The sequence below is a fragment of the Pristiophorus japonicus genome, chromosome 5 (assembly GCF_044704955.1).
Source record: "Pristiophorus japonicus isolate sPriJap1 chromosome 5, sPriJap1.hap1, whole genome shotgun sequence".
Classification (NCBI taxonomy): Eukaryota; Metazoa; Chordata; class Chondrichthyes; family Pristiophoridae; genus Pristiophorus; species Pristiophorus japonicus.
Genome location: NC_091981.1, coordinates 203,027,135 through 203,043,353, shown reverse-complemented (window position 1 = coordinate 203,043,353; position 16,219 = coordinate 203,027,135). Strand labels below are relative to the sequence as shown.

Sequence of the window (16,219 nt, the reverse complement as noted above, 5' to 3'; positions counted from 1 at the left end):
GAGATAGTTATGTGGATGGTTCTGACTCTGTATGTGGAAGTAAGTACAACATTCAAAAAGTTAAACAACATATCTTCAGCTAAACAGATCTTTTATGTACTCCAGTAAATGTTCTGTTTCTGTTCAGATAATCTTTGTTACCAAGAATTTCATTTCCTTTGTAATTTCTTTGTTGAGGTAACTCGTAGGCAGAGATTCTTTCCATTAGTCTGACAGGATTTGACGTACAATGCATTATCGATACTTTCCTAATGAGAGCACACTGCTGATTTGTTCACTGGTTTCTATTTGAGTTTTCATTACTTTCTGTGCCTTGAATCCCTTGAGGAAGAATCTAATTATTAAATATATGTTTTCTCTTTTTTTTTCCCGAGCAGGTTTTTAAAACTATTTCCACCGAAGAAGCTGCTCAAGGTCAGGGAAGTCGGAGACTGATCAGTTTTACACTGTCAGGTACGGCGGTCTTTTAAAGTATCAGAGCAACCATTGTCTTTGTAGAGATTTTTGTTTCAACTAGGCTGCGCAAGGGCATTACTCAGAGTAAACTATAATTAATGTATACACAGTGAAATACCCTACATTTATTTTTATTAGCTCTTTCAACGTGATATTGTTGAATTGAAAAATAGTATTTCTTCTAGTTAAGAAAATAAGAGTTAAGAAAATAATGATTAAGAAAAGGAAGATAGACTATGAAAGTAAACTAGCACGAAATATAAAAATAGATAGCAAGAGCTTCTATAGGTGGAAAAGAGTGGCTAAAGTAAATGTTAGTCCCTCAGAGAACGAGATCGGGGAATTAGTAATGGGGAACATGGAGATGGCAGAAATCCTGAACAAATATTTTGTATCAGTCTTTACGGTAGAGGACACTAACAATGTCCCAAAAGTGGATAATCAAGGGGCTATAGGGGGGGAGGAACTTAACACGATCACAATCACTAAAGAGGTGGTACTCAGTAAGATAATGGGACTAAAGGCGGATAAATCCCCTGGAACTGATGGCTTGCATCCTAGGGTCTTAAGAGAAGTAGTGGCAGGAATAGTGGATGCATTGGTTGTAATTTACCAACATTCCCTGGATTCTGGGGAGGTCCCAGCAGATTGGAAAACTGCAAATGTTATGTCCCTATTTAAAACAGGAGGAAGACAAAAAACAGGAAACTATAGACCAGTTAGCCTAACATCTGTGGTTGTGAAAATGTTGGCGTCCATTATTAAAGAAGCAGTAGCAGGACATTTGGAAAAGCAAAATTCAGTCAGGCAGAGTCAGCATGGATTTGTGAAGGGGAAGTCATGTTTGACAAATTTGCTGGAATTCTTTGAGGATGTAACAAACAGGGTGGATAAAGGGGAACCAGCGGATGTGGTGTATTTGGACTTCCAGAAGGCATTTGACAAGGTGCCACATAAAAGGTTACTGCACAAGATAAAAGTTCATGGGGTTGGGGTAATATATTAGCATGGATAGAGGATTGGCTACCTAACAGAAAACAGAGAGTCGGGATAAATGGTTCATTCTTGGATTGGCAATCAGTAACTAGTGGGGTGCCGCAGGGATCAGTGCTGAGATCCCAACTATTTACAATCTATATTAACGACTTGGAAGAAAGGACCGAGTGTAACGAAGCCAAGTTTGCTGACAATACAAAGATGGGAGGAAAAGCAATGTGTGAGGAGGACACAAGAAATCTGCAAAAGGACATAGACAGGCTAAGTGAGTGGGCAAAAATTTGGCAGACGGAGTATAATGTTGGAAAGTGTGAGGTCATGCACTTTGGCAGAAAAAAAATCAAAGAGCAAGTTATTATTTAAATGGAGAAAAATTGCAAAGTGCTGCTGTACATCAGGACCTGGGGGTACTTGTGCATGAAACACAAAAGGATAGTATGCAGTTACAGCAAATGATCAGGAAGGCCAATGGTATCTTGGCCTTTATTGCAAAGGGGATGGAGTATAAGAGCAGGGAAGTCTTGCTACAGTTATACAGGGTATTGGTAAAGCCACACCTGGAATACTGCGTGCAGTTTTGGTTTCCATATTTACGAAAGGATATACTTGCTTTGGAGGCAGTTCAGAGAAGTTTAACTAGGTTGATTCCGGAGATGAGGGGTTTGACGTATGAGGAAAGGTTGAGTAGGTTGGGCCTCTACTCATTGGAATTCAGAAGAATGAGAGGTGATCTTATCAAAATATTAAGATTATGAGGGGGTTTGACAAGGTGGATGCAGAGAGGATGTTTCCACTGATAAGGAAGACTAGAACTAGGGGGCACAGAATAAGGGGCTGCCCATTTAAAACTGAAATGAGGAGGAATTTCTTCTCTCAGAGGGTTGTAAATCTGTGGAATTCGCTGCCTCAGAGAGCTATGAAAGCCAGGACATTGAATAAATTTAAGACAGAGATTGACAGTTTCTTAACCGATAAGGGATTAAGGGGTTATAGGGAACGGGCAGGAAGGTGGACCTGAGTCCATGATCAGATCACCCATGATCGTATTGAATGGCGGAGCAGGCTCGAGGGGCCATATGGCTTACTCCTGCTCCTATTTCTTATGTTCTTATGTTCTTATGTTAGGTGTAGCAGTTGCGATTGCTTGAGCCTGCTCTGCCATTCAGTAAAATCATGACTGATCTTCAACCTCAACTCTACTTTCCTGCTTGATCCCTATATCCCTTGACTTCCCCTAGAGTCCAAAAATCTATATCTCAGCCTTCAAAATACTCAACGATTCAGCATCCACTGCCATTTGGGGCAAAGAATTCGAAAGATTCACAACCCACTGAATGAAGAAATTCCTTATCATCTCAGGCTTAAAAGGCCGACCCCTTATCCTGAGAATATGTCCCCTCGTTCTAGACTCTCTAGCCAGGGGAACTATCTCTCAGCATCTAGCCTGACAAATCCCCCTTGGAATCTTGTATGTTTTAATGAGATCACCTCTCATTCTTCTAAACTTCAGAGAGTATAGGCCGAATCTACTCAATTTCTCCTCGTCGGACAACCCTGTCATCCCAGGAATCAATCTAGTAAACCTTCATTGCACCACCTCTAAGGCAAGTATATCCTTCCTCAGATAAGGAGACCAAAACTGTGTGCAGTAATCCAGGTGAGGTCTCACCAAAGCCCTGTACAATTGTAGCAAGACTTCCTTACTCTTGTACTCCAATAAAGGCCAACATGCCATTTGCCTTCCTAATTGCCTGCTGTGCCTACATGCTAACTGGCTATGCTTCTTGTACTGGGGCACCTAAATTAATCTTAATACCAACATTTAATAGTTTCTCACCATTTAAAAAATATTCTGTTTTCCTATTCTTCCGATCAAAGTGAATAACCTCACATTTCCCCACATTATACTCCATCTGCCACCTTGTTGCCCACTCATTTAATCTGTCTACATCCCTTTGCATGCTTTTTGTATCCTTCTCACAACTTACTTTTCCACCTAGCTCTGTATTGTCAGCAAACTTGGAAACACTGCATTCGGTCTCTTTATCTAAGTCATTAATATAGATTGTAAATAGCTGAGGCCCCAGCACTGATCCTTGTGGTACCCCAGTAGTTACAGCCTGCCAACATGAAAATTTCTGTCCATATCCAACCCTCTATCCGTGCTAATACATTACCCCCAACCCCATGAACTGTTATCTTGCATAACAATCTTTTAAGCGATACCTTACTATATGCATTTGGAAATCTAAATATACCACATCCACTGGTTCTCCTTTATCTAGCCTGCTAGTTACATCCTCAAAAAACTCTAATAAATTTATTAAACGTGATTTCCCTTTCATAAACCCTTTTCTCTGCCTAAACTTATTATGATTTTCTAAGTACCCTGTTACCACTTCCTTAATAATGAATTACAACATTTTTCCGATGACTGATGTCAGGCTAACTGGTCTGTAGTTCCCGGTTTTCTGTCTCCCTCCTTTCTTGAATAATGGGGTTACATTTTACAAACCCCTGGGACCATTCCAGAATCTTGGAAGATCACAACCAATGTATCCACTATCTCTGCAGCCACCTCTGCAGATCCTTCCTTGCATTCTAGTACTATACAACATCAGCCTTGAAATGTAAAAATAATACAAAAAGAGTGGTTGCTCTACCAGTTACAAACGGGTAGTAATTGTGAACTCAGCCCAGTTTACAAGCTTACTTCATGTCAATGTAATATTAAAAAATATATATTTACCTGATTGCAATATAGTTTCTGATCATTGTAACTTGTAAGATGAACAAATTTCTCTTGCGACAATGTGCAATTGATTGTGAAGAATGATGCTATCAACATAACACATTGTAGGTGTTAGTTATTTATATATAAGTAAATATGTACATCTATCAAATGTTAATATTCAAAGCAATAGTTATATAGGCAAATGTAATTTGCTTTTTTTAAATTATTCAGCACTGGTGTAGATTGACATCTTAGAGCAAAGCTAATTTAGAAGGTAATAGAACAATAAATGTATGGCCACAAAAGGAATTTGACCTGCGATAAAGTTCCTGGGGTAACATTTCTGCAGAGTTCTCCACCATAACCGGCAAAATATCTGGACAAAATATCTGGGCAAAATATCTAGACAAAACAGAAAATGGCTGTTTCTGCCATTTTTGCAGGGTTTCAGCTGCTGTTAAGGTAGGAGAAGGATAGAAGCCCGTGGAAATTCCAGGCACCTGTTGTTACAGCCCAAATGTAGATTTGGACTGAACATTTCTTTATTAGACTGGAACTTGAAATTGTCTTAGCTGGCATTCTGCTTCTCCACCACTTGTAACACCATCCACCTGAGTGGTTGCCAGATCACAACTTAATTACAGTCGAGGAAACCATTCAGCTAATGTTAATTCATCCAATAGCCACAATGTACATGTATATAGTACCAGTAACATAGAATAACATCCCAAAGCAATTCACATATGCATAATAAAAATAAAATAGGCACCAAACCAAAAGAGAAAAATTCTGGAGGTGCGACCAAAAGCTTGGTAAAAAAGGCTGGTTATAAGGAGGATCTTAAAGTAGCAGAAAGAGAGTGAGAGGAGCAGGGCTTTAGAATGATTGAGCATGAGGCCTAGGTCAGAAGGCAGAACCACCAATAGTGGGGAGAAGGAGGAGGTTGAACCAAGAGGCCACAGTCCGAGGAAAAGAGTTGGGGGTTCGGAGGTTACAGAGATAACAAGGGGTTAACATGAGGATGAGAATTTTAAATTGGATGTGTTGAGGGATTGGGAGCCAATGTAGGTCAGCGAGCACAGGAGTGGGATACAATGTAGGCAGCAGAGATTTGGATGAGCTGAAGCACTGAGGTATAATCTGGTGCTAATGGTTGCAAATGAGCTAAAAAAATGGAAAAGTGCTTCAACACTAACACAAGTGGTTCAGCAAGCCAGGGAAGGGGCACCCAGGGTGTTGCACGCAGCACTCCAGCTTTGTGCAGGGGTCAACACGACAAGAGAGCTCCTCTACCCACAGCGGCTGGAAGGCCCTCCAGAAAGAAGGATGTGGAACTACATCACCGAGGCTGTCACTGTGGGCAGTGTTGCCCCCACCATCTGGCTCCAGTACCCAAAGAAACTTCATGAACTCCGATCACTGGTCAAGGTCAGTGAATGCATCTTAAAAAGCACATCTCCTACCAACTGCATCACTAGCCTCGCACGCTGCTCAATGCATGACCTCCACCTCCAATCACTCACCTACCAACACTCACCAATCACAAGGCTCCCATTCCTAGCCTCACCTCACCCCCTTGGAGGAGACGGTGCTGGCCATTCTTGGCAGGGGCACGGCTGAGCCTTTGGCCAGCAGGGGGGCTGAATGGATACAAGATGCTGGTATACGTTATCCTCCTTCTGGCATGCACTCTTGCTTTCCTGCCCTCCCATTCCCACAACTCCACCCTTGTGCCTTCCCCATGACACACACCCAATAAATGCAGCCTTCCCAGCCAGTGGTTGACTAAGAAGGGGGAGAGGAGAGTGAAAAAGAAGAAAACAGTCACTTGATTTGACACTCCCAGCCACAAGCTCCTCAAGTTCGAATAGCAAGGCCATTTGCAGTGTCCCCACTGAAAGTCAGCAGCCTTCCACTAGCCATGCTGCAGCCACTGGGGTAGCACTGGGTGACATCAGTAGGATAGGCAAAGACACACACAAAACAGTCACTAAGGGAATGCATAAGGGCGATGAGTTGATTTCTTGATATCATATTGGATGGATAGATGTATAAAGTTGGATTGGAAGTGTTGCTTTGTGGTAGCCTTTATTTCAGCATTGTGGCCAAGAGGATGCTGTGATGGTCACTAACAGAGGGAAGGTAAGGTGTGGGGCTAATGTTGAAAGGGGAATTAGGGTTGTGGACACTGGTACCACAGACGGATGATTCCATCCCGGTATCCCGGCCAGAATGGAGCTGTCTGGGTTGCATCCTTCCTTCTGCTTCCTCCTCTTTAGCTTCTTCCTCTTCTGCATCTTCTTCTTCCCTCTGCGAGCGGATGCTGTAAATCTGAAATGACAGTATAAAATGCTGGAGATACCCAGCTGGTCAGGCAGCATATCGACCTGAGACATGAACTTTGTTTCTTATTCGATGGATGTTGCCTGACCTGCTGAGTATTTCAAGCATTTTCTGTCTTCTCAGAGGCTTTTCTTTACCATGTGAGGCTTTGCAAGCATCCCACAGCACTCCCTGCACACTTAAAAACCTTTTATCATCTATTGTATCAAGCCACTACTTCAATTAAATCCAAAAAAAACAGTCCAAAAGCTTAAATCCAAACTTACCTGAAAGATGTGTGTGTCCCTTTAAGAGGTGCTGACATTGCCACTGTCAACCTGCTTGGACGCCACATTTACCTGGCGTGCTTAGAACCCAGTGCTGAATTCGGTGCTAGGATCAAAGTTCGGAGTGGTGACGTTAAGTCACCTCTTGACATCACCATGCCGTCATTTTTTTCCAGGGCACTGCCAGTTACCGGCAGCGCAAGGGGAGGGAGGTAAATGGCGACAGCCGCGGGACCCGCCACCAGCTGGTGAAAGAGCGGCAGCTGCCATTTCGTCACCATTTCATGGCCCTATGGAATGGCAGTAAGTAAATGAATTTCTAGCCCCGTGCTCTACAGATCTATTTCCTGCAGATTGACTAATCATGTGATATCGCTCGTGGCACTTTGGAATGAACCAGAGGCATCAAAATTAAAGGCTACTGTGACCTTCACAGTTAAGGTGCCACAACAATTGTCACAAAGGCTCCCAAACACATTTTACATGGGTGCGTAGATGAATTGAAGTTAGGTATGAGTGTTGGGAACATCTACATTATGTCATCAGGACAGCATTAACATATTGAAATGAAGCTACCATCTGTTTTAGGATGCCTTTTCCTATACTCGTCAAATCCAGCAATGGAAAGTTGAGTGATGTCTCAAATGGGCACAGATCTACATATCTTCTCCCCTTTTTGCAATCAGTTCCACCCACTCTTATGGCCAAGTGTAACCGATCGGAAAAGCTAGGCTTTGTTCTGATTAGTGGATTTGTTCCTATCAGTACATGCAAATGTGCCTGAAACAAACAAGGCTATTTAGAGTAGTCATCATAGGCGGTCCCTCGAATGAGGATGACTTGCTTCCACGAGTTCACACGTGTTTCGATGAAGGACCCAATGTTCCAGCCCTGAACTCCAATTGAGGGGGTGGAAGATGCCTGTGCGTGAATTTTTTTAACATGTGGTGACCGTTGCACACCAGCCACCACACGGGCTTGACAGAGCTAGGCCTTTATCCAGTGGCAAGGGTTAACCAGGATGACTGGAGACCTGCTCTGCTGCATAGGCCTAGTGCGCACACATATCGCAGTGTAGGCTGGCCCGTGCTGCCCCTGGGCCCTCGCCTCTTCTGGGTCCATAACCCTCATCTGTCGCACCTCCGTCATGATCTCTCACCGCTCTTCTGTCATAAACATTCACCGCATCTCGCCACAAACACTCGCCACTCATCCGCCCCGACCTTCCCACTCCTCTGTACCTGGGCCCTGCCGATGTTCCTGCCCATGCTCCAAAACGGCAACCAGGGTTTTGATGATGTCACCCAGTCGCCCATCTCAAAATCATCACATACTTGGAGCAGCTCGCGCTGCTAGAATAGTACAGTACAGAAGGAGGCCATTCGGCCCATCGACTCTGTGCGGCTCTTTCGAAGAGCAATCCAGTTAGTCCCACTCCCATGCTCTTTCCCCATATCCCTGCAATTTTTAATCAAAGTATTTATCCAATTCCCTTTTGAAGGCTACTTTTTTTTCCTAAGTCTACTCTATCAAAACCTTTCATAATTTTAAAGATCTCTATTTTGTCAAAAGACATGGTGTAATATCAGTCTGTGCATATTTCTGCTTCAGAAATCCAAAGCTGTTTGAGAAAAATAAGAAGGGGATGTGTACACTAAATGGTAAAAGGTTAAAAGGATTAGAGTAGCAGAGAGCATTAGGGATTGACATTTATAAATCTTTAAAGACAAGTTGATAAAACTGTAGAAAAAGCACATGGGTTCCAAGATTTTATAAAAGGTGTATAGAGTATAAAACCAAAGAGGTAATTCTAAACCCAGACAAATTACTGGTTAAGTCGCAATTAGAATGTTATGTCCAGTTTTGGGTACCCTACTTTAGGAAACATTTCAAGGCTGTGGAGCGGTGCAGAAGAGATTCACTAAGTTGATGCCAGAGACAAGAGGCTTTAGTGCTAAGCAGCACTAGAGAAACAAAACTCTTTTCATTTAGATGTTTAAGAGGAGATCTGATTCAGGTGTTCCAAATGCTGAGGCGTTTTGACGAGGTAAATTGATGAAAATTATTTCCATTGGTTGGTGAGTCAGCAATAAAGCAGTATAAATTTAAGTATCACCATAAGAATGAAGGGAAAAGTTAGCAGTATTTGAAATAAAATAATTTTAACATAGGTTGTTGTTTGGATATGGACTACCCTACAAGAAACAATGGTGGAAGGATTCCTATATGAAAAAGAACAAATTGGTCGGGTATGGAGATAAGGGCAGGAGAATGGAATACGTGTGTAACTCAGAGAGCTGACCTCTGAAGATTCTACAATGCTAAGTTTGAGTTACTAAGTGTGTTAGTGTATATTGATTTGGTGGAATTTCGCCCAATGTTCTTAGGGGGTATTGGAAAAACGTTCCATAACTTTCCCTTGGACGTTAAACAAGTGGGGTAGAATCCATGTTAGGATTAGATTATGCATGGGCTGTGCAAAAAGCAGGCATGGTAAACCAAATGACCTTTTTGGTGTTCCAGACTTTGGGCTCAATTTTCCCCAGTATTTGCGCCGTTTTTTTTGGAGCAGGCTGCTTTTTCTGGCCTAACTTAAATATCCCCAGTTTCCCCAATCAATTTGCACCAGCGTAATTCAGTTAGTTACAAATTTTTTATGTCAGTTTTTTTTTTCAGCCAAAGGGGCCTCTTTTGACCCTTTAGGGAAGTTTGGCCAGCTGAGAGTTACTCCAGTTCTGATTAGGCCAGCGTATGTGGCCTGTCCTAAACCTTCCCTAGAGTTAAGGAAATCAGTGCAGGCAAGGAAAGCGACACAGCAGATGCCAGGACACACTGAAAGAATTGAAAAACACATTGCAGCAACTTACCTTCAACCCAGCCCGAAGGCTGTCAGGTCCCATTCTCGGTCCCTGGTTCACACACACAGTCCAGTCCCATTCTCTGTCCCCACATACGGTCCAGTCCCATTCTCGGTCCCCACATACAGTCCGGTCCCATTCTCGGTCCCCGGTTCATGAGAGAGAGAGAGAGAGAGACCCGAACCGGCGACGCAGATCAAGGTTCCACCTCAAAACTAAAGGTCAAGTTAGGCCACACCAAAATGAAGATATGAAGATATCCAATGGAGAAACTTACAACACTTTTTTTGGGGCGTACTTGGGCCCCAAAAAATCAGGCGTAACTCTTGAAGTATGCCAAAAAAATGTTTTGGGGAAAATTGAGCCCTAAATCATGCTTTTATGTACTAGCATAAGTTTGTTAGTGCACTTAGTTGCCAAATATTGCTCATCATATTAGATAATGGAACAGATTGGCTGTGAGGGATTTTTTCGGCCTAAAGAAAAATCCATGGAGCTGATTTTTCTCCCGCTTCCTGGAGGGAATGCTCCTCTTGGCGCCACAAATATACTGCAGTAACTCCCCCCCCCCCCACACCCCCCCTCCCCGCCCCCATTCCCGCCACTATCCCCGCCATCCCCCAGAACCTACATGCGGGTCCAGAGCCAGCAAGCTGCAGAAGGATGCATGTTCAGGACTTGCAGCTCTCTGGCAAGAAAATAATGTAAGAGAATAAAAGCTTCATTGACATTAACTGCCCTATAAATTGTGAAACAACTGCATCAGCTAACACGAGACTCTCAATAATATCTGTAGCCATTAATATTTAATGATGGTGATGATAATCTGTATTTCCTTCCCTTTTTGGGAGTAACCACAGAAATAACAAGTTCTCTGGGGGAATCCTGTCTGCCCTTCTGGCCAATACTACTTCAGTCTGGCATCACTATTCAAGATGTCCTGTCGTTGCCTCCCTTGGGTTCTTGGTCAGCCAGGTTCTTCATTTGTGCTTTCATTCTTCGCAGTCATGTTTTAACTGTGAGAAACATCAGCGAGCTTCTCTCAACAGAATGTGGCAATGCTGTTAACTCTTCCAAATAACGTCATTCACTCTAATCTTCTTTAAATGCATACACTTCCTTTTCTTTGCTTCGTAAAACTTTTCCTGTTGAACTGATAAATGATTGAACCTTAACCATAGAACCACAGAAGGAGGCAATTCAGTCATTGTATTTGCACTGGCTCTTTGCTAGAGCAATCCTAAATTAATCCCACTTCCCTGCTACCTCCCCGTATTCCTCTGCTTCAAATATTTATCCAATTTTCCATTCAAAATGAACATCTCTGCCTCGAATCCTCCCTATGATAAAGCAGTCTGTAAATCTGTAGATCTGTATATATATCTGGAAATACAATGAGAGTGAATTATTTGTTGTCAGTTAGGACTTTTAACAAAGGAGCTGTTTGTGCAAAGCAAAAAATGTGTAAGGTTCAAGAATATGCGTTTCCAGTGGGCAGCATTCCTGGAGACTGTCCCTAATGGGCAACTTGGGAATCGATGCCAGGTCCTCTTGGTCATCTCCTAATATGAGTTTAATTAGATTTACTAATGTAATTTTAGACTGACCCTTTTCAGGTGGTTCTCTCCTTAAACTCTTCTTTAAACAAGAAGTAATGGGCAAGTATTGCAATGTACATTTAGATCCTGTTTTAGCGCATATTTGTAAACACATTAAAAAAAGCTTTGTCAAGTACTTCTTCATGAAGACAGCACTCTTTAAGACCTGTTTCACTGTGCTGAAACTCTAAAATATCTGTAATGTTGATCAATAGTAAATTGACCATTTGTACTAAATGCACCTCACGTTTTCTGAACTAATACAGCTATGTTATTTTTAGTTCCTCATTGATGCTATTTGTGAAGGTCATTTGATGTGGGCATCATGATTATTTCTTAGATCTCAAATATTTGGAAATTCACAGCTGATGACTCTACTCTGCGGAAGTAAACTGATTGATTGCAATGTATAATTCTGACATCGTTTCTTAGACAGATGTCATGAATTTACATATTTATAAATCTTTTTGTTTACCTTGGTTAGGTTTTCAAGCTGTTGGTCTGAAGAAGGGGATGTTCTTTAACCCTGATCCTTACTTGAAGATATCCATCCAGCCAGGAAAACACAGCATCTTCCCAGTATTACCACACCATGGGCAAGAGAAACGCACTGGGATTACTTTTAATACCATCAACCCTGTCTGGCAGAGAGAGGTAGGGAGAGGGAGATACATATCGGGAGGTAGGGGGCATTCTTCATGCACAAAACAGATCATTCTGTAAACTGAACCAAGATCTTGGAAGCTTTGGTGATTCATTACTGTTTGAAGAAATGTAATGAGATCAGCTTGGTATTGTTTGAACCAATTGGGTTTTTACGACGGATGGGGCAACTTTAATGGCCATTTTTATGCTAATTTGTGGGCTAACCAATACAATTGCCACGAAAGCTGTTGGATTGTTGTGCAAACACAACTGGTTCACTAATGTACGTCAGGAAAGGGAATCTGTCACCCCTACCCAATCTGGCCTACACAGGACTCCAATCCAACACTATGTGGCTGACTCATACTGTCCTTGGGAAAACCAGGGATAGGCAATAAATACGGTTTTGCCAGCATTGCCTATAATCCCAAGAAAAATAAATAAATGAGGAAGTTGTAGCCATTCAATGGACTTAATACAAAGCTCTGAAAATTTACCATTCCAATATTTTTCCCTCAACCAACATCACTAAACAACAAATTATCTGGTCATTATCACATTGTTGTGTGCAAATTGGCTATAGCATTTCCTACATTGTAACAGTGACTACACTTCAAAAAGTACTTAATTGGCTGTTAAGCACTTTGGGATGTCCTGATGTCATGAAAGATGCTTTATAAATGCAAGTTATTTCTTTCTATATAAAAAATGTATGCAGTAGTTGAAAATTCTGTTGAAGGTTAATAAATCTGAACACTTAATGTGCCTATAATCCCTTTCTGTGCTATCTAAACAGAAACACAAACTCATTTAAGATAAATGTTGAAATGGGTAAGTGAGGCGTTTCAGACTAACATGCAAAGTTGAAGTCCATGGAATAAAAGGGACGGTGGCAGCATGGATACGAAATTGGCTAAGTGACAGGAAACAGAGCATAGTGGTGAATGATTCTTTTTTGGGGTGAGTGAAGGTACACAGTGGTGTTCCCCAGGGGTCACTGCTATTATTGATATATATTGATGACTTGGACTTGGGTGTACAGGGCACAATTTCAAAATTTGCAGATGGCACAACATTTGGAAGTGTAGTGAACAGGGAGGAGGATAGTGATAGACTTCAAGAGAATATAGACAGGCTGGTGAAATGGGCAGACACGTGGCAGATGAAATTTAACACAGAAAAGTACGAAGTGATACATTTTGGTAGGAAGAATGAGGAGATGCAATATAAACTAAAGGGTACAATCCTAAAGGGGGTGCATGAACAGAGAGCCAAGGGGTATATGTGCACAAATCATTGAAGGTGGCAGGGTAGGTTGAGAAAGCGGTTAAAAAAAGCATACATAAAAAAAGGGATCCTTGGCTTCATAAATAGAGTCATAGAGTACAAAAGCGAGGAAGTTATGATGAGCCTTTATAAAACACTGATTGGGCCTCAATTGGAGTATTGTGTCCAATTCTGGGCACTGCACTGTAGGAAGGATGTGAAGGCCTTAGAGAGGGTGCAGAAAAGATTCACGAGGATGATTCCAGAGATGAGAGACTTCAGTTTCGTGGATAAACTAGAAAAGCTGGGGTTGTTCTGCTTAGAGCAGAGAAGATTTGATCGAGGTTTCAAAATCATGAGGGGTTTGGACAGAATAGATAGAAAGAAACTGTTTGCATTGATGGAAGCGTCGAGAACCAGAGGACACAGGTTTAAGTACGAAAGGCAACATGAGGAAAAACGTTTTTTACACAGCGAGTGGTTAGGATCTGGAATGCACTGCCTGAAAGGATGGTGGAGGCAGACTCAATCATGGCTTTCAAACGGGAATTGGATCAGTACCTGAAGGAAAAAGATTATCAGGGTGACGGGGAAAGGGCTGGGGAGTGGGACTAGCTGAGGTGCTCTTGCTCTTGGGCTCGACGGGCTGAATTGTCTCCTTCTGTGCTGTAACCATTCTATGATTCTATAATTCTGTATTAAGTGTCATTTCAAGTCTCTGTTATTATGGATCATGCACACTGGACTAAGGGTCAAAAAGTGCAAGGTTTGAATTCTGGCAGGGTTCACCCAACCTTTCCAATTATCATAAAATGATCAAGCCCTCCTTGGGATGCATAGGAGAAGAGGAGGCTGCAGTGACTGCAATGTTTGCCACACTGTCACAAGTACTCCTTCAGACAATTCTAGGTCTTGGCAGTAGGATCAGAGATCAGCATCACCTTGTGCTATCATCTGGTGATGCCTAGAGAAGTCTCTTTTTCTTCATTATTGGTAATACTGTTACTGATAGCAAAATGGAAGAGAATAGATGTTTTACAAGGACATAATTCAACTGAGCAAACCAGTCAGAAACAGAGCAAAGCCCAGTGGTATGTAAACATCAGTGAAACCCCAAGATTATATTACAGCCTAAAATCATTATGCAGTTGACATACTGAACATGGTAGATGTGGCATAAGGTGACAGGATAATCAAGGTGAACTTGGAATATGACCCAGATGTACGTGAGAACATGTGACGAATGCAGGGGAGTGGGACAAGTTGAAGTGCTCTTGTAGAGAGCCGGCACAGACTCGGCGGACCGAATAAGAACATAAGAAATAGGAGCAGGAGTAGGCCATACGGCCCCTCGAGCCTGCTCCACCATTCAATAAGATCATGGCTGATCTGATCATGGACTCAGCTCCACTTCCCTGCGCGCTCCCCATAACCCCTTATTCCCTTATCGTTTAAGAAACTGTTTACTTCTGTCTTAAATTTATTTAATGTCCCTGCTTCCACAGCTCTCTGAGGCAGTGAATTCCAGAGATTCACAACCCTCTGAGAGAAGAAATTTCTCCTCATCTCAGTTCTAAATGGGCGGCCCCTTATTCTAAGATCATGTCCTCTAGTTCTAGTCTCCCCCACCAGTGGAAACATCCTTTCTGCATCCACCTTGTCAAGCCCCCTCATAATCTTATACATTTCGATAAGATCACCTCTCATTCTTCTGAATCCCAACCCACTTAACCTTTCCTCATAAGTCAACCCCCTCATCCCCAGAATCAACCTAGAGAACCTTCTCTGAACTGCTTCCAAAGCAAGCATATCCTTTCATAAATATGGAAACCAAAACTGCACGCAGTATTCCAGGTGTGGCCTCACCAATAACCTGTACAGCTGTAACAAGACTTCCCTGCGTTTATACTGCATCCCCTTTGCAATAAAGGCCAAGATTCCATTGGCCTTCCTGATCATTTGCTGTACCTGCATACTATCCTTCTGTGTTTCATGCACAAGTACCCCCAGGTCCCGCTGTACTGCTGCACTTTGCAATCTTTCTCCATTTAAATAATAACTTGCTCTTTGATTTTTTTTGCCAAAGTGCATGACCTCACATTTTCTGACATTATACTCCATCTGTATAATTTTTGTCCACTCACTTAGCCTGTCTATGTCCTTTTGCAGCTTTTTTATGTCCTCCTCACACATTGCTTTTCTTCCCATTTTTGTATCATCAGAAAACTTGGCTACGTTACACTCAGTCCCTTCTCCCAAGTCATTAATATAGATTGTAAATAGTTGGGATCCCAGCACTGATCCCTGTGGCACCCCACTAGTTACTGATTGCCAACCAGAGAATGAGCCATTTATCTCGACTCTCTGTTTTTTTGTTTGTTAGCCAATCTTCTATCCATGCTAATATATTACCCCCAACCGCTCCCTTTCTGTGCTGTAACCATTCTATAATTGTATGATTCTAGTGTAATATTGGCCCAAATTTGCAGTCAGCAGTAAATGGAACAGGAGTCGCTGTTCATCACACAGACATCTGCCCATAAACCTTTGGCGAGCCTTTGAGTGACAGATTGTGCTATTCAGAGATCATATCCAGCGCTGTACCCTCTACAGGGTATCTGTGGCATCTGTGAGCAAGGAAAAAAACAGCGAGGCTCTTTAAACAATCAGATTGAAGAATCCTCACTAAGACAAGCAGAATCTAAATCAGCAAGTATAAATTAGATTTAATTCAATGTAAAATCATGTGCAGAAAGTGAAATAAAGATTGCGAAAGAAAGATGGAATTAAGAGAGAGAGATAAAAGAGACCGACAGAAAAAGTAAAAACAATTATTTTAATTGTTTTTAAATCTCCAACACTAATTCAATTCTGAAAGAATAAGACTCCACATTTATAAAATTAAATTTGCAGGGCCAGAGAGGTTGTTTGGCAGTAATTATACAAATTCACTTACTCCTAAATACACCAGCCCTATCATTTTTTGCTGTGTTTAGAGGGTAACGAGTGGGTAGATGCTGCAACTTCGCGCCATTATATTGATTTCAATGCTGCGTC

The 16,219-nt window shown here is 42.0% G+C and overlaps 1 protein-coding gene across 8 annotated transcripts in view; it reads left to right on the top strand.

Moving 5' to 3' along the window:
• Positions 1-16,219, top strand: part of LOC139264565 (E3 ubiquitin-protein ligase HECW1-like) — a 751,381-nt gene that overhangs the window by 344,586 nt on the left and 390,576 nt on the right. For all 8 annotated transcript variants that reach the window (XM_070881227.1, XM_070881228.1, XM_070881232.1 and 5 more), the window contains 2 exons: positions 378-453; positions 11,736-11,905. In XM_070881227.1, coding sequence (XP_070737328.1) covers positions 378-453; positions 11,736-11,905 — 246 coding nt within the window. The remainder of the gene's footprint in view (positions 1-377; positions 454-11,735; positions 11,906-16,219) is intronic.